Source organism: Seriola lalandi, unplaced genomic scaffold (assembly GCF_002814215.2).
Source record: "Seriola lalandi dorsalis isolate HSWRI2012SDOR001 ecotype SW California unplaced genomic scaffold, Sedor1 jcf7180002054256, whole genome shotgun sequence".
Classification (NCBI taxonomy): Eukaryota; Metazoa; Chordata; class Actinopteri; order Carangiformes; family Carangidae; genus Seriola; species Seriola lalandi.
In genome coordinates, this window is record NW_019524809.1 from 1,466,718 (window position 1) to 1,488,545 (window position 21,828).

Here is a 21,828-nt window from a genome sequence, read left to right on the forward strand (position 1 = left end):
GGGGGGGCGTGGAAAGGCTGAATTCAACAATGGCCCAACCACAGGCTTTGTGTGTACAGAGCAGAGGGCTGACAAGTGTCGGCTATTATTGACTATTTACACACTACTACACGCGCTTGCTCACGTGCACTTAACACAGAAATGTATACACACTATTGCCGCCGCCACCGCCGCTACCACCGTCGCCACTCTCCCTTGCTTTTTTTTCGCTTTGTGTCTTCATCAAACACACACAGGCTCACGCACACACACGCACACACACACACACACACACACACACACACACATGCAGTATGAGCATGTTTACAGTGCATCAGTGTATCAGTGTCAATCAGTGAAAGAGGGAGAGATGGGAAAGCCCCTGGAGCACGTCACTCTGACAGAAAGCTGGCCACCGTCTCACCCTTCAAGCCAGGCTGTGTGAGAACACAAGAACCCAGAGAGAGACAGAGGGAGACAATTCAAATCATGTCGCTTAAAAGATAATAACAGTTTGTTTTTGCAGCTATGACTATGATTTCCATTGATAACATTATATTCACGGAAGTGATTGCTAAGAGACAACAATAATCCTAAATTTGATTCTTTAGAAAGCAGTTTTATTAGTATTAAATAAATGAGGTTATCATTAGTTTTCAGATCGATGTCATGACAGCAATTTAAAGACATCATTACAATGGAGATAAAGCTCTCCATATCATAGTATTATCTCAGTGCCAACATTATGAATCTCTTACTGACTTATATTTACTCATACTTTCAAGAAATGGCAAAGAACAAATGACATCTAACCAAAAGTCCAACCAACTATTACCACAAAACAGGCCAGCAATCCTAACCGATCATATTATTATTAATTTGATGAATTGTCCTATTTTTATTTTTAGCATTTAATCAGATGAGCGCAACTAAATAATGTTTCCTCGCCGGCTCTGTGAAGAATAGGTGTTAATCTGCACTTCTAACCGCATCCCGAGTCATTAAGGAAAGTGAGAGCAGGATGGCTTGTGTCAAGGCTTAGAGAAACAGTCGGAGGGTTTATATGGCCTGGATTGGGCTAAGAAATAGGATTTGAGCAAAGAGGTTTTACCCCTTTTCTCCTGCTTTCTTCCACTCTTTTGTTTAGGCCAGGGAAAGAGGGATTAGTTCGAGGAGATTACAGCAGGCTCTACTAAGAAATTGTATTTAAGGAAATGCTTATTTACTCAACAGCTCGTAGCTGTGGCAGGAAGTTTGTTTCTGATTTTCCACATACATCTTCATTTCTGTTTTTCTCTCGTGAAAGGCAGAGATCATCATCATCATCAGATTTCATGGGATTATTACAAATAGTCAGCAATTAAAATGTTTCAAACTAAAAGTTTAATTCTGACTCAATTAATAATGTGTGTAATGACCATTTGATTTTTAGATGAGTAAGAGTATATAGGAGGATAGTTTTCACTATAACAATACTGATGGAGTGATTGCTTTTTTACACTGGCTGGTTGTCAGGGGGACTGTGAGGAGACATGATCAAGGATCAAATGGGATCCCTGGTGGTTGTCCAAGTGCCATGTTCCTATGTGACCTCTCAATCAGACCTATTGATCTGCCTCAGTGTTCGCTGTCCAAACACACATAAAGGTCAGATCAACATCGCAGGCCATGATTGACTGCATGTGCGGGAAGGTGAACAGATCTAAAACGCTGCTTTGACAGAAAAGTCTGAGAAAAAGAGTGCAATGTTCCTCGGCTGGTGTTTATGGACGTACATAGTAAACACCATGTTTAAGTCAATAATTGAACATGGTTACAGCATGTGAGTTTTTGTCCTTTCTGTTTCCTTTTACATTAAAAGATTCAGCCAACAAGTCAGCATACTGTATATACTGTACCATGGGGATGATATAGAGCGAATAGCACCATTTTCCTCTTTCACTCCATGATTTTAGTTCAATATTGCACAAATGCAATGATTGGATGGAGGGACATTGCCCTCAGTTCGTATTTGTACAGTATGCACACTGCCAGGTTCATAAATGTATGTTTTAGGGTTGGAGTCTGCAATCTGCCAGTTATTTTTTCAATTAACTGTATGGTCTCTACAATGTCAGAAAATAGCAAAAAAAAAGTCACAATCACAATTTTCCTAAACTTCAAAAAGCTTGTTTTGTCCATACAACAGTCCGGAACCCCAATTCCATTTTCTATTTCGGTTATTATAATTATAATGATCTTATTACCTTATAATTATTATAATTAGTGTGTAATGTAACTGAGTTCTGTACTAATTTTGAGATATTTTACTTGAGTATATTCTTTTTCTGCTACTTTACAGTTCTGATGACATTTCGGGGGGAAATACTGTATGTTACTTTTTACTCCACTACTTGTATTTGACAGCTTCAGTTACCAGTTAGTTTTCATATTCATGTTTAATGCACAAAATTATTGTTTTTATTACAATACATTTTTTTTTTTTTTTTTAAGATTAACTACCAAAAATTATAGTTAAATGAGCTCCTACTCAGATACCTTCACCTTTGAAATGTTGTTTACATATCTTAAAGCATCAGTGATAATAATTTAGACACCTATATGATAACATACTCAGGTAAAGGTTTTAGTACAGGACTTTTATTTGTAATAGAGAAGTTTTACATTGTGGAAAGAGAACAAGATCTGAGAACTTGTTCCACCACCGAATGTTATTGTGCAGATGCAGTAACTTGTGGAGGTCACACGTGCTTTCAGATCAGTGTTTTCCGCCTCTGAGGTGTCACACAGAGGATTTTACACACCACTTTTACTGACTCCTGATGTCACTGTTGATAACAAGGATGATGGTGATTTCTGTTGTTTTGAGTCTTTGAGTGTATTTATAGTCATTTGGCATGTAGAGATTTCAGAACAGTCCTTTCTGGTAAACACAGTAAATGTATGTTTGTGCATGTGTGTGTGTTTGTGTGTGCGTAGCAGCAGTTAAGCCCTCTCTCTCGCTCTCCCTCTCTCTCTCGCTCTCTCTCTCGCTCTCTCTCTCGCGCTCTCTCTCCATGCTGGGCAGTGACACTCCTCTGCCACCAGCACTCTAATAGGGAGGGACCAGGCAGCTCACTCAGTGCCACTAATGCAGCTCACTGCCCCGGGCCATGGGCTAAGCTGGAGTACACCGCATCACAGACACACATACACACACACACACACAGACACAGACACACACATATGATGGCAGACACACGCCATATACCCAAGTCCATCTCTTATCTGCAGCTAAATCAAAACAAGGTGGAGGGGCGAGAGCTTTTGTGCCACTGGATGTTTACTTTCACCGCGTCACATTTTTGAAAGAACTGAGTTAGCTCAGTGTTTAATCCTTGGTACACATGCAGTTAACAGTTAAATAGGAGTTAATGGGATATCCAGTGGTGGGTAGGTTTTTGGACCATGGTGGCACGCTTCTGTACGGTGCAGTGCATCGGGATGTGTGTGCGTATATGTGTGTGTGTGTGTGTGTGTGTGTGTATGTGGTTTCTGTCTCCTGGGACTCTCATTATCACTGCTGTCCCAGATGTCACCAAGCACATGAAACACACGTCATGAATAATGGAGTCCTATTTCTACATCTCTCCCCATTTCTCTCCTATCCTCCCACCCTCTTTCCCCTCCATCCCTCGTTTCCTCTGATGCTTCTACTGATGCTTAATCTCCTCAGCGCTGTCTCTATCTGAGATGGTCCATTTAGCTTTATGCAGCATCGTCGGCCTGTCTGGTTAGGATGGCTTTATGGGGGGGAACATGGCATCTCTGCAGTGTTGTGTTGAGTTATATCTACGCAAATGACATCTTTTGCATACGATCAGTTTTATGTCTGTCCCCGACTGTCCATTCAGCCTCTCAATAGGCTGCCCCCCACCACCACCACCACATCATCCCCTCCCCCAGTGTTTACTGTTTAAAGTCACACAGGGCAAATTGGGACAGAGCAGTCAGTGGAGCAGAAGAGATGTGGTCCCATCGCAGTGGAAACTGGACTGCTCTCCCTGTCTACTCTGTCTCATCCCTTTTCTGTCCTCAACCTTCACCTATGTGTGCTCCTCACCTCTACCACCTCCCTTCCCTAAACACACACACACACACACACACACACACAAACTTTCTGACGTCCTCTTTACTCACAGTGAGTCGGTGTGCAACACAACGCAAAACAGCAGCCAGGGAAGGGAGACCATGATTGAAAGATGAGGTAAGCAGTCAGAATTGGTTAGGAAAGAGGACAGCAGTTAGGATTAGACAGTGAAGCGTGGCTTTTTAATGAAAACATGACAGAGCTGCGGCTTCTTCTACGTCCTGCATCTCGACCACCCCCTTGCAGAAAAATGAAAAAGCCACAAAGAAGAAGTGAGAGAGGGAAAAAGAGAGAAGTGAAAGCTGAGATTCAGATATTGCTCACGTAGTGTTAGTCTTAACTAGCAGCGTGACTCGTTCACCGTCTGAACAGTTTGGTCGGGTTAACAAAGTCTCTTTTATGGTGGAGATGCAGCGGGGTGGGCGCCCGTTGCACAATTAGTTGTTGCACATCAGTTGTGCCAATAAAACCTGCTTTGAATGTGAATTGAAGAGAGTTAAGAGGGCACCATTCATAGATGTTAAGTAAGTGTGCAGCAGAATAAAAGCCAGGAAAGTGTATATATTTAATTGGCTGACACCTGCTTCTGCTTGGGCTTTTAATGTACACAGCAGCGAGAGGGGAGAGAGCAAAGGGAGGGTTGAGTGGGCTCTCGCTTTGAATACAAATGCAACACCCCTTTTTTGCATAAAGGTTTAAAAGGAGGGGAGAACACAGACATGGACTGTTATCTCCTCCACAGTTTGCCCTCCATCGTTCCCTTTGCTTTTCCGCCTTTTACTGTCTTTTCTCTGTCTCTCTCTCTATTCTCATTCTTCTTTAAATCAAGTCATTCAGTCCAATGTTGCTCATTTTCTGCTTTAACACATTCCTCTGCTTCATAACTGGACCACTGCCATTCACTGACTCCACGCTGCTAATTTTAACGCATAGTTTATTATTTTTTGTTCCAGCAGGGAAATTTTTCTTGTCCTATTTTAAGCCTGGTAGGTGTTCCTCTGTGTGTGTGTGTGTGTGTGTGTGTGTGTGTGTGTGTGTGTGTGTGTGTGTATGTGTGTGTGTATGTGTGTGTTGTGTATGCGTATGCGCCTGGCATGTCTGCATTTGTGAAAACCAAGCATATTCGAACACTGCAGAGAATATCTCCGGAATACACTGCGTTTTTTTTTTCTTTCTTCTTCTTTCTGTGACAGTCACAAGTCTTTGATCCACTCCTCCTCCTCCTCTCGCTCCTCTCACCTTCTTTCAAATTCTTCTGTGCACCTTGCCATCGAGAGCAGGGATATAAGGCAGAGATACAGAATGCAATTTTGCCTAACCTCAAACTCGGATTATAATTCATTTATTTGCCAAATAACAATGACTAACTAAACTTTGATGACGTTCCTGTGCCGTGTGTGGTCATGTGCGTTTGTTTTGGGGATATCACTGCTGCACTCATGAAAAAAACTGATAGAATATATAATTTTTTTTATCATTAAAGTTACATCTTTTTGACTCCTGGCAGTTTATGATTTATTACTGAAAACAAATTGGTCATTACAACAATGGATATTTGATTCAACTGCATTTTATGAACAAAGTTTAGATTTACTTTTTATGCGGATGTGTAATAAAACATATGATGCATATTGTTTCATATTAAAGCTTCAAGTAAGAAGTGATAAGCAGATCACTATATCAGTATAGTGATGCCTCTGAAATGGACAGTGTCAAACCCTTCCCATTCATTTTTATAAGTGTAAGCACAAAGATAACCATTTGAGTTTTTAGATTTGATTTCCTTCTTATCTTATAACTTCAGATCACATTTCTAGAATGGACAAACATGTGTTGCTGTAGGCATCTATCAGAGGATGTCAGTTTTTGGAGGAGTGAAACCTCTGACCCTCAGTTGCTTTGGCACATTTTCTCCTTGTGATAGCGTATAGTCATCGTAATGAGCAGTGAAGATACACCAACCGTTTAACTGGGAAAGCCCTTCAAGGCAAGGAACCACTGCCTTTGACCATCAACAGTGTTGAGTAAGATGCAGACTCCAGGGAGATGATTGTAGTTATCTGCCAGAAGGGTTTACAGGGATGTGAGTTCGATAGCTCATTAGCCTTTTCCAAACTGATTAGATATGGGGTCCATACTGGGAACTCCCATAGGAACAGCAGTGTTTTTTACTCAGAGCTAATGTTCATACTGTTCTTTCTGTTTTGTTTTGCGCACAGGAAGGGCTGATTTTCAGACAGGTTAGTGTCACAAGGTAATTCTTGCTAAGACAGGACAAAGGTTCTCTCCTGAAATAGACTAGTCTAGATCATGTGGAAATATGCCCCTCTAAAGCATGTAGGTCAGATTCACTTCCAAGAGCTAAATTAGTTTCCTGTTGAGGGTAGAGAGGTCCAAGTTAGTTTCTGAACTGCACATAAAACTGCTAATGAAAAAGACCCAAGTATTTTTAACTACTTTCTCAGAGTAGGTGAGACTCACAGCCTCACAGTGACATCTAACACACATCTTAGTCCAGAGGGTTTAAAAGCTTACTGTCCTTATTCTGAGACACAGAACGGGACTTGACAGAGGCTCAGGAAATAGGAAAACTCTGTTGTATGTTTCTGTAAAATATTTGTTCGTACATACAAACGCTACTTGCATCTGAAAAGCTATATTTAGCAACTTCACACCGATGCTGTTTTCCCCTCAATTAATTTCTCTGATGTCTGCCACCTATTCGCCATCGTGGTTTTCGCAGTCACACAACTCACGGAGGGTTTCATTGTTTCGTCCTTGATGATTGTAAACACATTGCACTTTAATAATTGCTGAAAGTACACCGAATTCGTAACAGGATGGCAGTCAGAAGACCCTAGCAACAGGGAGAGGATGAAGAAAGCGTGAGAGTGGGAGGGAGGGGGGAAAGATGCAGAACATCAATAAATAATGGCCCCACTGAGGAGGTGGAAATATGGGCCTCGTTATCTTTGCACCGACGCCTTCATTTGCATGTGAGAAAATGAGGCTGCCACTAACTCACACACACACGCGCGCACACACACACACACACACACACGTGCACGGGCTACAGTATATATCCTATTTATAGACTCTGTCAAGCTTTTATTTTTTCCTATTCTCTCCCGCCCATTTACACTTCCATTATTTTCCCTTTTCTTTCCACCTCTTTGGAATTTGTCATAGCAGTAGGTCTGGTCTGTTGTTGCGACTGCGAGGCTGTGGGCATTTGGATTAAAAAAAATAAAACAAATGCAAACCTTTATTCCACAGGAGAGGTTTGCTAAGGACATACAGTAATGTTTGTTTGAGCTAGTTAGCTTGCCTCTATTCCACATTATAACATCATAGAGCTCTGGAGTACATGTCACAGGGTAGCGGGCCAGTGTAACACCACTCAGCAGTCACTAAGGCAGGTGGATTTTGTGCCTTGCTCACAAGTGACATTGCTTTGAATCTGCTGAATATGAATATGTCTCTGTGAGCTATTGTGCATGTGCTCAAGTTTATGGAAAAGCAATACAAAACAGCTTTTTAAGATGGCCTTTAAATCCAAGAAAGCTTTTGTTATTACTTAATTGTATGAGTGGGTGTAGGGGAAATAATCTTGTTTTTGTGGATATGAAAGATGATCAAATGAGAACATTTAGAAGTCATGTGTTTCTTTTTAATAGTTTCACTTTCCCATACCATTAACATTTCCCCCTTCTTAATAAGAGATTAAAATAGTTCTCCTCTGGACCCTGTCTGCATCCAGGAATCATGAACAATTTTGTCAATTTTTGTCAATTTTTTTCCATGACTGCGTCTCTGACCAAACTCATAAAGCTTCCAACAATGTTCCCATCCTCTAGGCAAAATGCAGCTTCTTTCAAAGAGCTTCTTTCTGGGTGAAAGAGCCACTGTTAAAAAAAATACTTTAACCTTAAATGGTTCCTTCAGAGCTATGAGTGCTTCCATTTTTTATCTAATGGTCCCTTTGGTTCACATGATAGTTTTAGTAGCTATTAAAAGATCACTATTGAAACACAGGTCAACACACCAGGAAAAGTTGCCCTGGGTTTAAATCATAGGTGCAATCTCGAGGAGGGGTGCAGTTTGTTCGTTCACATATCTTTTCTCGCAACAGATTAAATAAATAAAGAACATGCATGCTTAAGACATGTTCCTAGATGCTTTTTAAACATGGATGAGGACAGCAGAGGATAAATGACAGGTTTCTGTACAAATGTCATACCCTTATAGAGAGACTGTAACATTGTAGTGTCATATGAAGGTGGCACAGTTGTCTGCATGTTTTGTTGCAGCTGTGTCTGCGTGTGTGTGTGTGTGTGTGTGTGTGTGTGTGTCTTTGGGTGTGATGCACATCGGCTCTGTTTCTCGTTATCTAGTCAAGTCAGCATGAATAAAAGCTGAGGGAGCACAGTGATTTAGTAATTAATATTTTACTCTGTCTGCCACTCTGCTTAGAGACTGAGAACAAGAGGTTGAGAGCGAAAGAGAGGAAAAGGGTGAAACAGACGATAAGAGGGTTTACACAAAGAGATAAAGAGAATCGACTAAAGATAGACGTATTCTATGAGCAAACCACTGAGTTACGCTGTACACATAGTGAGGGAAATAACGTGATGTGTATTGTGTAATCACCATTGTTTCAGAGGCTGCAGATGGGATGAATTCAGCCCCCTGCTGAAGACAGAAAGTGTTGCTTTGACAGATCCAGTTGACTCTCTGACTCTCTCTCCCTCTCTCTCTCTCTCTCTCTCTCTCCCTGCCTATGTCAGAGTGTTTTGACAGGCGAGTCGTCGGTGTTGTGGGAGTAGCAGGCTTAAAGTGCTCATTATCCTGTAAGGCTTCATTCTGGGGGGCAAACAAAGGCTGCAGCAAAATTGCAGCCTGTGCCTCCTCTCGGGTCATACAGTATATTCCATGCAAACACATGCACAGTCCATAACTGCTACCTTCAGTATACCTGCTCAAACCTCTGCAAGACCTCGGCACAGAGCAGAGCTTGTAAAATATTGATGATGATAAACACACAGGTGCAAGTGGATGCAACGTATCCAGCTGTTGACTTGGATCCTGAATGAGACAGGTGATAGTCAGTGTTGAAAAATAACCTTTTATTCTATAGCAGCAACCATGTTGTTACCATTAACAAGGGCTGCTGCTGTAGAATGGGTAAATGAATGGCATGGCGTTTGGGTATCAGGTTCACTGAATTCAAGTAGATACAAAAACAAATGTGTGTGCATGTGTACCTGCATGCGGCACAAAATATGCAGTATTAACAGAGAGCACCTGGCTAAACGAAATAGTGCTTGTTGCAAATAGACGTCCCTCTTCCCTCTGCATATGGTTTCTCTGGGCACAACATGAAAACTACTGCCATCACAAAGTGGCACTCTTAATCTTGGGCCTTCCGATTCTTTGTACCACAGTTGAACAGAGCAACATTTAGATAGTTTGGTGGTGATAGAGGGTTTGCATAAGAGTTTTTTTTTACATTGTGCATAAAGGGGCAATAAATCTGCCTCTGCTCTGTCTATGGATGGCATAAGTGACCGCTGTGTGTCCTCCAGGCCTTGAAAGAGAGCCAAGTTTTGGGAAACAACATTATCAGGCAGGTAGTGCCAACTGTCCGGGCAGCTGTTTGTTCTTAGCACAATACGGTTTTGCAATGAGCACAAAGGATTTGTACCAAAATGATCATCTTGGTGTAGGTTTTTACTGGATGTTTCTGTCCGTCAGGAGTTTTCCTTTGGGGGAAATTAATGGTGGTCTTTACTGAATGTGTCTTCCTCAGGTAACAGGTTCTCGCTGACCTCCTTCGGAGCGCTTTACATCTCTGATGTTCAGAAGGAGGATGCCCTCTCTACATACCGGTGCATCACCAAACACAAGTACAGCGGCGAGACGCGGCAAAGCAATGGAGCCAGGCTCTCCGTAATGGGTGAGCAGCTTACTGTTGTCAGTTTACTCATGTTGGTCTAATATTTCTTTGTCTTGTCAAAAGATAACCCCATCTCACCCCCTAGACCCGAATGAGTCCTCACCCACCATCCTGGACAGTTTCCAAGCAGGGGAGGTGTATGCAGGCCAGAGTATCGAGCTCCCCTGCATAGCGGGGGGTTACCCCAGCCCCACCGTGCGCTGGCTGAAAGACGGTCGCCCGCTGCCCTCAGATGCCCGCTGGACACGGCGTTTGACAGGGCTGACCATCAGTGACCTGAGGCAGGAGGACAGCGGCAGCTATGCCTGTGAGGTCACCAACAGTTTTGGCTCAAAGGAGGTGTCTGGACAGCTTCACGTTATAGGTGTGTGAGCACGGCAATGCACTCACAAACACACACACATTCTCAAACACCCTGACAGACTCCCACGCTGTCTTCTCAGTGAATCAACTTGGCAGACAGACACATGCACAAACGCCTCTCTTATTGGTTTAAGGCATATATATATAAGTCGCACCTAGAGTGTGTCTGTAACAAATGTGTGCGAGCTGTATGATGCCCCGTCATATCAAGTCTCAAAAAGAGAGGCAGAGCATTAATTCACTGAGACTGAATCCGTAACACAGCTGCCAGCACCATTCACCATCAGAGAGAACGAGGGTGAAGAAGACAGAGATAATGACAAGGGGTCACACAAGGGTCGATCAGATATCCAGACAGTGCTGGAATGACATTATCTACAATGTAATAACAAGACAATAAGAATGGCGGAGATAAATGCACATTGTGTAAAGTATACAAAGAAACAAAGAGCAGGAGAAGGCGAGACAGAGGGAGATAAAAGAGAGGCGGTAGGCTTTGCCAGTGGGCACATCATGGCAGCACACTCTGTGACTCTGACAGGGTGAGGGGGGGTTGGGAGGCACAGCAATGCCCCCCAGCATACACCACCAGCTGCCTTATTGCTCACTGACATTTGCACACACACACATGTACATACACACTCTGTCTCTAACACACAAACACGCACACACACACACACACACACACGGACACACTTACACACACAAGTGGACAGAGATGTGAAGAGATATCTCCAGCTGCTTTTTTAATGAGTGCGTCAAACTGATTGAGTCACCGCCGCTGATTGTACTCTTTCTCTCTTCCTCCCCATCTCTATGAATGTAAATGCTGACTGTGTGTATGTATCCACCTGTCATGTTTTGAATCCAGTTCATTGGTTTTAATGTCACTTTTCATAATGACAGTCTTATAAAGGATTTAAATTTTGTTTACAAATCAATTGATAAATCATTATGTTCTTTAAATGAGTAGTTACTTATAAATAAGTTAAGTATAATTTAAACCTCTGCACTTATGATAAAAGGCCAATTAGAGGAACAGTAATATATGTTAATTATAATTTTATTTTATAGCAGTTTTACTAATGACACGCAAACTGCTTTTGAGTGAAACATAAACACATAAAATATGGAAACCAATTGAAGAGAAGTATATTTTTCAGGGTTTTTTCTGCATATGTGCTCAAACAAAGATGGACATGTTGTCTGACCCCATGCATTCTTCTCCCAGATCCACTACGCGTGACCTTATCCCCCAAGAATCTGAAAACAGGCATCAGCAGCACACTGTTCTTCACCTGCACTGTGGAGGGCTCTCCAGAATACACCATCACCTGGTACAGGAACACAGAGCCCATCGTCCCTGACCAGCACATCTCCATCCAGGGACAACACAACGACACCCTGCAAATCACCGCAGCGCAGAAGTTCCACTCTGGGGCCTACCAGTGCTTCGCCTCCCGCAAGGGCCACACTGCTCAGGATTTTTCCATTATTCTGCTCGAGGGTAGGTGGACAGAGATTGAATAGATTCTGTATAAACAGGGTTGCAGTGGGCACTTTATGACAGCACTGTAACAGCAAAATTACAATGACTTTTATTCTATTTGAATAATTGTGGACAAATTGTTTTCCTCTGCAAATTTCACTGATAGATGCATTTTTGCTACTGAACAAAACCTTTGGCTCACCACTCTGTGTTTATGTCCTTCTCTATTTTGTCTCTTTCTCTCTCTATTAGATGGTACTCCTCGTATTGTGTCTTCCTTCAGCGAGCGGGTGGTCAACCCCGGCGAGCCTTTCTCCCTCATGTGTGCGGCCAAAGGAGCCCCACCCCCCTCCATCACCTGGACGCTGGACGACGAGCCTGTAGTGCGGGACTCCACCTACAAGACCAGCCAGTACACCCTGTCGGACGGCCTGACTGTGTCACATGTCAACGTCAGCAGCCCGCTCATTCGAGATGGGGGGGTGTATCGTTGCGTCGCACGCAACTCGGCCGGTAGCGCCGAGTACCAAGCGCGCATAAACGTAAGAGGTGCCTGTCTGCTTTTCAATATAAATGCACTCTACACCTGACTCTATACAAACACACAGGGGCTAGTGAGAAGCTTAGATCACATGCATTTCATACACATCTATCTATCTATCTATCTATCTATCTATCTATCTATCTATCTATCTATCTATCTATTTTGCCCTACAGAGGTAGAACGCACTAAATATAAAAGCAGTAATGTTGACAAAGAAAATTGTTTCAGGAAGGCCAGCAAAATGCAAAACAGATAGAAAAAGGTTTATACTATACCTTCAACACGGATATTATTTAAAATGATGGATAAGGAGTAGGCCTATCTAGAAACTGTTGTGTCAGCTTTCCTGACCATTTTAACAAATTTGTTTGGGAAAATACATTTTATTTTGATTACTCCATCGTTCTTAGGGATTAATGCAACTAAATCTAAATCAATCAAATGAATAAATTTACAATTTGATACATTTCATTTTAATGAGAGCAAAAAGCTTGAATTCCACTAGATCCAAATGCCGCTTAGCTTTGCTAGTTAGCTTTAGCAGGAGTTAAGCTGTTTATTTTCTCCATTATAATCGCATGTAGGAACTGTCTCAGTTTAATATGTGGAATAACAAGCTGAATTACCAAGCGGTCAGTTCATCAAAATAGATATTTTTCAGTAACAGACAACAACTAATGAACAATTAGTAAGTAATTTTGTTTCCGCTTTAGCTAAGGCTAGCTGGGGCTATCATTTTGTCCTTTTTTACATATTTTTACATGAATATACATATATAATATATATATTAATTATTAATGATAAAACAGAAGTTAAAAAGTCATAGATTTGGGTCTTCCTGTAACCCAATTTTGTCCAAATATGTAATATTAATTACTGCATTTTGGCTTTGTAGGGTATCTGTCTATCTATCTATCTATCTCTCTCTTTATCTATCTGAAGGTCATTTGAAAATACAATCACTTAGATACATAGAATATCTGATTAGGCTACAATCAACAAATATCCTCAATCAGATTTTAGTAAAGGGAGCATAACTAACCTCCCTCTCCACCTGTCAACTTGCCCCAATCACTCTATCCCTCAACCTTTATCTCTTCACCTCCTGTCTCCGTGGCTGCTCCCTTACTCTGCCATGACCTCCCTCACCTCATCTGCCCCTCTCTCCGACCTCTGTGTCTCTCTCTGTCTCCTCCCTCCATCCCCTCCCTCTCTTCCCTGTGTCTCCAGGTCCACCTCGAATCAGACCCATGCGGGACATCACCGCAGTGGCGGGGAGGAACACCTACATTACATGCCGTGTGATTGGTTACCCGTATTACTCCATCAAGTGGCTGAAGGACAGCATGCAGCTGCCTGATAATCATCGTCAAGTGGTGTTTGAGAACGGCACCCTGCGGCTGACGGACGTGCAGAAGGGCGCGGACGAGGGCACCTACTTGTGTAGCGTTCTGATCCAGCCCCAGGTGTCAATCAATCAGACGGTCCACGTCACTGTCAAAGGTAAGTATCAAATTGATGAAAATAGGTAAAAAAAAAACAAAAACAAGAAAACATTTTAGCAATCCCACTCATGAAGTGAAACAGCAATAGAGTGACCCAGCCACCCATTTTCCCAAAACAAGTATTCCTGCTTTGTGCATAACCTAAATGCAAAGTGTTTCTTAAAAAAGTAGTAAGAAAGCAATCTTTCCAAAGAAACCTTGAATCACCAACACTTGTTTGTTTGCCTTTCAGACCGCCATTTGGAGACACCAATGTTCAAAGTTGTCGAGTGTAGCTTTAGACTAATGCTTTATGACAGATGTAGTGTTTTGGGATAGACTTATGTTACACTATTTGTCTGTATTATGTTTAGTCTGTGAGTTGGGTCACGATGGTAGCAGGGCAGCTGCAGAGGTGTTTAAGGGTGTGAGCATGTGCCTGCGTGTGAGTGTGTCTCTGATTTAATTAGATGAATAATAATGAAGCCTAGATTAAATCCCCCAGATGTCTCAGCTGTAGTACCCCCACCCCAACCTCCATTACTATGGCAACAGAATGACTTCCTCCTGCCAATTGGACTCTAACCAGAGCAGCTATTATAGGCTGCAGGAGATGGGGGCTGAAGGGGGAAAAAGAAGAGGGGCCCACTGGCCAATGACCTTCTCTCTCTCTCAGCATTGCTCCAGATGGCCACACTACCACTCCTCCACATATATCCTCGCCTGTATTCCACTGACTCTCTGCGCTCTTCCTCTCTCCCCTAGTGCCGCCGCTCATCCAGCCCTTTGATATCCCCTCTACCTCAGTGGGGAAGCTCATGTACATCGCCTGTGTGGTGTCATCTGGGGACATGCCCATACGCATTACCTGGCACAAAGACGGCCAACTCATCGTGCCAGGCTCCGCCTCTGGCGTCGCAATAGAGACCAAAGAGTTCATGAGCTCCCTACAAATCTCCAAGGTGACACTGAAGCACAACGGGAACTACACCTGCATCGCCAGCAATGCCGCCGCCACCGTCAGCTGGGAAAGACAGTTGATTGTTACTGGTGAGGGACTGAGCGAGAGGAGAATGGCACAGAGATAATGAAATAGGTCAGATCAGATGTGATAGTTAATGTGCATAGGGAGCGTTGAATTGTACATGTTATTTTAGGAACACTCCCATTTTGTGCCCTTATTCTGTAAGCTTTTATTTGAGTTCTTTCATTTAAGTTCAATGCATCTTTTCGTTTCCCAGTGCCACCACGTTTTGTTGTGCAGCCCAACAACCAGGACTGTATATACGGCAAAGCTGGAGTTCTCAACTGCTCTGTGGAGGGTTATCCGCCACCAAAAGTCATGTGGAAACATGCCAAAGGTAAAATCAGCACATCATCCCTACAATATCGCAATAACAACATCAGAAAAAACGAAGTCAGTGACATGCAATTGCTTTGTGTTTGTGTGATGCAGGTGTAGGAAACCCTCAGCAGTACCACCCAGTCCCACTAACTGGCCGTATCCAGATCATGTCGAACGGCTCTCTGCTCATCCGACATGTTCTTGAGGACGACCGAGGGTACTACCTCTGTCAGGCCTCCAATGGAGTGGGCTCAGACATCAGTAAGAGCATGATCCTCACTGTCAAGAGTAAGTGTCAATCATTCTCTTTTTGGCTTTAACACACTTGCTTTCATAACCACATCTACTGGCTTGTATACTGTATACAGAGATAAGTCATAGCTTTTTGGAGAGGGATCAGCTCCTCTAAGATGCACTTTTGCCCCAGGCTAGTGCGGCCTGCACAGAACCTAACAAAATCTTGTCTGTCTTGCATATCCTTAACGAGGGCTATCTTTGATATTGATTGATGTGTTCTAGCTGGCTGTCTGTGTGCTCCTGAAGCTTGGTGGGGAAAAGGGCTGATAAATTAGTGATGAAAACAAAACCACAGGAACCCCTTCAATCAATAATCTATGTGTGAGGAAATGAAGAGGAGAAGAGAAGCAGGAGTTTGGAAAGAAGAGGGCAGACAGGGAGGAGGTAGTCTAAGAGGGCCAGCGGGGCTTGAAGCGTGAAATGAAAATGGAGAACGAAGGCCAGAAATAGAGATGTCTATACATCTGTAATATATCCTGGGTTTCCAATACAACATCCCTGTTCCCTCATCTCATTACTCAATATAATACTATTCGTCACACTGACATGTGTCTGTTATTCTGCTCAGTTCCTGCCATGATCACCAGCCACCCCAACACCACCATGGCAAGAAAGGGCCAGACCAAGGAGCTGAATTGCACAGCGCGGGGCGAGCAACCCATTATTATCCGCTGGGAGAGAGGGGACACCGTGATCGACGCAGAGAGAAACCCCCGTTACTCCATCACTATCAACAAGAAGGGGGACGAAGTCATCTCCACCCTAAAGGTCAGATATACAGAATCAGAATTACACACAAACAATATCTAGTAAAAATGCTCACAAATGGCCTTTTACAGTTTAAAGCTTTTATTTTGGTAAAATAAATTCCGCCAGTGAAATAAAGTGTAAACTTTTCAAAATGGGGACACAAAAGGCCGATCAAATCACAATAGCTCAAAATTTCAGGAAGTACACTCTACACACTCATTTCCTTACTGTCAGCAATTGGTTAACTTATGTTAGCTTAGTGTAGACACTCTAAACAGGGAACCAGCTAGCTTAGCTCTGTGCAAAGGTAGCAAGTCTGCCTGCCAGCACACATGGTGTCACGAGAGCCGTCTGACTTTACGGGGTCAGGTTTTTAAAGGCACAATATTGATGTAAATGTACTATATTATTGCAGAAGAGGTTGTAACCTTCTCCTGTTTGTGTTGACGCAACAGCTGAACCCAGCAGAGCGAGGAGATTCTGTCTTCTTCTCCTGTCATGCTATCAACTCCTATGGAGAGGGTCGAGGGCTCATCCAACTCACTGTGCAAGGTAGCTATACCACATGCTATAAAATGTCTCACAAAGCTCCTTTAATTTACTAAAGCTCTCAGGCTCATAACATATTATGTATGGTTATATAAACAGTCTAGTAAGGAAACGTTACAGAATCATCTCTAGTGGTGAGAGAGCTCAACTCTTCCCTCTCTCTCTAACACACAAAGAACCACCAGATCCCCCAGAGCTTGAAGTGAGGGAGGTGAAGGACAGAAGCATGAACCTGCGCTGGATCCAAAGGTTTGATGGAAACAGCATCATCACAAGCTATGACATCGAGTACAAGAACAAGTCAGGTTGGTATCCTAAATTCAAATATGCCTGTCAGATTTTAGGATTTTAGAAGGTACATGTCTTAAAAATCTTAAATGTTTTTGCATATGACAGACTCCTGGGATCACATGTACACAACCAGGAACATCTCACCCACCAACAACCAAGCCAACATTGTAGAGTTGCACCCAGCCTGTGTTTACAGCATCCGCATGTACTCCTACAATAAGATTGGCCGCAGCCTTCCAAGCAAAGAGCTCACAATCAGTACCGAAGAAGCACGTAAGTGATTCTCATTCTCCTCTGAAAATCACACGCCTGGTTTCTTTTGTCTTACTTTTTCTCTGTAAGGAACGGGGCTATGCATATTGCATATTAACAGTAACACTTTATCTGGCATCTTCCATCAACAGCGCCTGACGGGCCTCCAATGGATGTAGTCCTCCAACCGATGACATCCCAAAGCATACGGGTTACATGGAGGGTAAACTTAAAACCGTTATTACTTAACTGTATACAGTGCTTATTTTTGATATTCATTTAAATATGAATATACTAACCAAAACAAACCACTCATTGTCCTGAAAACTGTTGTGTATGTCTTCCTAAACATCCTTTGGTTTAGACAAAGGTTTAATTTATGATTAATATTTTTATTCTTAAACTAGAATTAAGGACTAGAGATATAAATGTTTAAGCTTGTGTTATTAACATTGTCTTATGAGGAACAAGCAATTACCCCTAAGATAAAACTATTTCATTTACTAAACTTTTGTGCTGTGTTTTATTTTTACTGCTATTACTGTATATATTAGTGCCAAATTCTAAACCAATAACTCACCAGCTGACATCTGAATGCACCTTAACAGGGTATAAGTTTGATGTGCATTGTCTTATTAACTGCTATCGCCACATTTATTTCAGGCTCCCAAGAAAGAGCTGCAGAACGGAGTGATTCGAGGCTACCAGATTGGTTACAGAGAGAACGGTCCAGGCAGCAACGGCCAGTACAGCATAGTGGAAATGAAGGCTACAGGGGACAGTGAGGTGTACACTCTGGACAACCTAAAGAAGTTTGCCCAGTATGGGGTAGTGGTCCAGGCCTTCAACAGAGCTGGGACCGGCCCATCCAGTACTGAGATCAATGCTACAACGCTGGAAGATGGTAGGAAAAGTAGGGGGCAAGATGAAGGAAAAGGGGAGTAGATTGCTAGACTCAGTGAAGGAGAGAGTGTGTGAGGGCAGAATGAAGGAGAAATGAAAAGAATATAGCTTGTATATCTATTTGATTTGTCAAGAATAAATAAATAAATAGTCAAAAATAGGTTGGAAGACACGTATAAAGCTAACATACATATATAAACACAAATGCTCAAACAAAATGGTAGAAATGAATTTTCAGCACATCCCCCCATTATTCTTTCAACTTTAATTAGCACCCTCATTAGGCTGGTAGAGAACGAGAGAGGAACAAGGAACCCCATTACTCTCTAAATGTCTGCCCACTCTACCTCCTTTTTCTCCTCCCTTTTTCTTTATCTTCCTCTTCCTCCAGTTGGATTCCTCCTCATCTCCCCTCTGTCTATTTTTATATTTCCTATATGTTTCTATGGAGCCTCACTTCCTGTGTGGACTGTAATAATAGACACCCTGATCATGGTCACAGTAACAGTAATGGTAATTGTCCAGATAGGTAGTCTGGAGCTGCCCCTACAACGGTAATTACCTTAAAGATGAACATTGTCTTCCTTCAGATTTTATTCTCCACATCTCAGCTCACCCCACATACCTCATCTGCATTTTAACCCCTTAAGGTGTGGCTGTTTTACTATTCATGTTGCTCTCTCTCAGTGCTCTTCCTCCCTTCCACCACCCCCCATCTACACTTCCTCTCGCTCTCTCCTCAGTGCTCTAAAAGCTAGCAGTGAACAAGGAGCTATTGAGAGCTAATTTGAGTTTATTTGACTGATTTATTTCAGTAGAGATTGCCCCTGGGTTGTGGTGTTGAGTAGTCATTAATTATCAGTGCTTCAGCCGCCTTGCTAAATCAGTCAGGTCATCTTAGCAACAGCAATAACAAGGATTTTTGACAAGTAGAAATCATTTGAAACAACCTCAAAACTCATATTTAAATCGTGCCGCACTAACACTTGCCCCCTGCTCTCCTCCAGTGCCCAGCGAGCCTCCTCAGAATGTGCGAGCCATTTCGGTGACATCGGACGAGGCGGTGATCACATGGGCAGAGCCTCCACGGCTGACGCTGCACGGTGTGCTGAAAGGCTACCGGGTTGTGTTTTGGTCCCTCTTCCCTGACGGAGGTGGGTGCTGTGGGGGCCAGGCCCAGTGGCCAATGCAGAGTAATTATCACCTATCTCATTCTAAACTTCCCAACCCTCCCACCCACCACCTACCTCTCTGTCAGTGTTGTGCATCAGAATGTGTTAATGTGTGTCTGCACCTTTCTCATAAAGCACTTCCTGTTCCTTTGTATCTTTGAAATTGTCTGTGTTTACCCTTGTTTCTTTCTGTGTTAGATTTTTAACTCCATCTGTATTGATGGTCGCTGACATTACAGTACTGTAATTGGCTGTGTTTGTGTTCCTATGACTGTTCAACCCTATCTCCTAAAAATTAAGTTCATATTCAACTAATTTGTTTTTGCAAATATGTTTTGTGGGAAGTGCAATACAGAAAAGCACAATCATTTCTTAATCTTAACCAAGTGTGGGACCCAGCACACAAATCCCAGTCTCTGCTTTAATATCCTTCCAACTTCTCCCTAAAACTGCTGCCTTCTAATCCAGGCAGTAATCACATTTCCCTCAAAACTTTTTTAGCAAAGCAAAGTTGGTCTGTGTTGCCTGTCCACCTGACAACCACCATTGCTCTCTAAAGCAAGTTTTCTCTTCCTGTTCTCCCTCAGAATGGGGAGAGATGCAGAATATCACCACTACTCGTGAACAGGTGGAGCTGCGAGGACTGGAGAAGTTCACCAACTACAGTGTTCAGGTGCTGGCCTACACACAAGCTGGAGATGGGGTCCGCAGCAACGTCCTGTATATCCAAACCCGCGAGGATTGTGAGTATAAACACAAAACGAAAATCAAACTAAAGTTATTATAATTAGTAATTGATATTAATATTATGTTTAAGTGCAGAAAAGTGTATGGGGTGAGGCTAAAGGAGTTATAGATATGGGAGGGGGACAGATAAAAAGGGGCACCATGACAAAAGCTCATTTATGCTGGGAACCTCCATTAGCAGTGCTAATGAGAATTAAGAGGCTTTGGTCCATGGCTCAGGGCTGAGGGAGGGCTGAGGTAGGGCTGGGGGGAGACACCGGGGGGAGACACTGGGGGGGAGAGGAGGGGTGCTCTTTGGGACCATATAGCATCCAGGAGTCAGCTATCAGCCCGGGCCTGCATGTTTTCCATCTTGCCATAGGCATAAGGATTAACTCCTCTTGGATTAGAGAGAATTAATTTTGTGCTTACACCATTGGAGGCGGGATTACAGCCAGATCCATGTCTCTTTATAGAGGAGGGGGAGGAGGAGGGGCCTGGGGGTTGAAGATGGAAAGATAGAAAGGTGATCACACAGCCTATTTTGGCTGACAAAATGAATGAGGCACAAAAAAAGACAAAATAGAAATGTCATTGCTAAAACCTGTATTAGCCCTTTCATGTGACACCCTGGCACAGCGGTGCATAATATATTCATGTAGGTGGGGCTGTTCACTCAGCACCATTGTGCCTCTCCTCCTCGTCACTACAAGGGCTGTGCGGCAGACTGTCAAAATTTTGGGCAGATTTCGGGCACCAGATGGGACTTAACGCTACCCCCTCCCACTGCCACTCCTACTTTGACATGGAGGTCCAGTTATGATAATGATGACTGCCTCCTCTTCCCCTCCCCAGTGCCACCACCACCATCATCTCTCCCCCAGGAACTGCACCTATCTTTTTCACCATTCTTTCGTCCCCGCCTCCCCCTTTTAAAACCTGCCTCATTACATTTATCCTTTCTGGGTTTGTGTTGTTTTTCTCCCTGTTCATGTAATGTGCGGGGTGAAGGAGTCCGAGGGCATGGATGGGTTGAATGGCTGGACCAGGGGGCCTCACGTACAAGAAAAGGAGAAACTGGGGGATAGATTTAGAGGGCTGGGTCTAAAACTGTGGTAACCTCCTTCTGTAGAGGCCCACTGTCAGGCACAAGTTTTATTTATGTGCACGATTGAATAGACTTCACACTGTGAACCCCCTACTGTAAAGCCAATGTGACAAAGGTGTTGTTGTTCACCTTTAACAGTATCCAGTGTTCTGATGTGTTTTTTTGTAGCATGTGCATTCATCTTAAACCCTTCTTGTGTTTAGCTTGTAATAAGAGTATTAAGTGATATCCAGTGTCAAGCTGAAGTGGCTAGCAGAGGATCAGACACTAGTGTCTAATCTGTTTGCGTGTTGGAGAGTTAAGAGAATGCTGGGTGTCACAGAGTCAGAAATGCTGACCAATGTCTAAATGAACATATGTCACAGCCATCTACCCAAAGGGAATTCTTCCAAGTCCTACCAGAGCGGCTTAGTGTGGGATAAGACCACCAATCTCCAAACACGCCTGCTCACTTTAATAGGCACTCAACAAACAGCATGTGTGTGCACAAA

The 21,828-nt window shown here is 43.0% G+C and overlaps 1 protein-coding gene across 2 annotated transcripts in view; it reads left to right on the top strand.

Annotated features, from left to right (window-relative positions):
* LOC111653984 (cell adhesion molecule DSCAML1-like) overlaps window positions 1-21,828 on the top strand; it is a 50,559-nt gene that overhangs the window by 18,167 nt on the left and 10,564 nt on the right. Inside the window, exons 4-19 of one of the 2 annotated variants that reach the window (XM_023404789.2) lie at window positions 9,918-10,064; window positions 10,150-10,428; window positions 11,659-11,934; window positions 12,169-12,465; window positions 13,691-13,963; window positions 14,710-14,994; window positions 15,186-15,305; window positions 15,401-15,577; window positions 16,155-16,354; window positions 16,792-16,888; window positions 17,062-17,190; window positions 17,282-17,449; window positions 17,581-17,651; window positions 18,092-18,332; window positions 19,339-19,524; window positions 20,091-20,246. In XM_023404789.2, the coding sequence (XP_023260557.2) occupies window positions 9,918-10,064; window positions 10,150-10,428; window positions 11,659-11,934; window positions 12,169-12,465; window positions 13,691-13,963; window positions 14,710-14,994; window positions 15,186-15,305; window positions 15,401-15,577; window positions 16,155-16,354; window positions 16,792-16,888; window positions 17,062-17,190; window positions 17,282-17,449; window positions 17,581-17,651; window positions 18,092-18,332; window positions 19,339-19,524; window positions 20,091-20,246 (3,102 nt within the window). The remainder of the gene's footprint in view (window positions 1-9,917; window positions 10,065-10,149; window positions 10,429-11,658; window positions 11,935-12,168; window positions 12,466-13,690; window positions 13,964-14,709; window positions 14,995-15,185; window positions 15,306-15,400; window positions 15,578-16,154; window positions 16,355-16,791; window positions 16,889-17,061; window positions 17,191-17,281; window positions 17,450-17,580; window positions 17,652-18,091; window positions 18,333-19,338; window positions 19,525-20,090; window positions 20,247-21,828) is intronic. The other variant, XM_023404790.2, reaches the window with a different exon arrangement.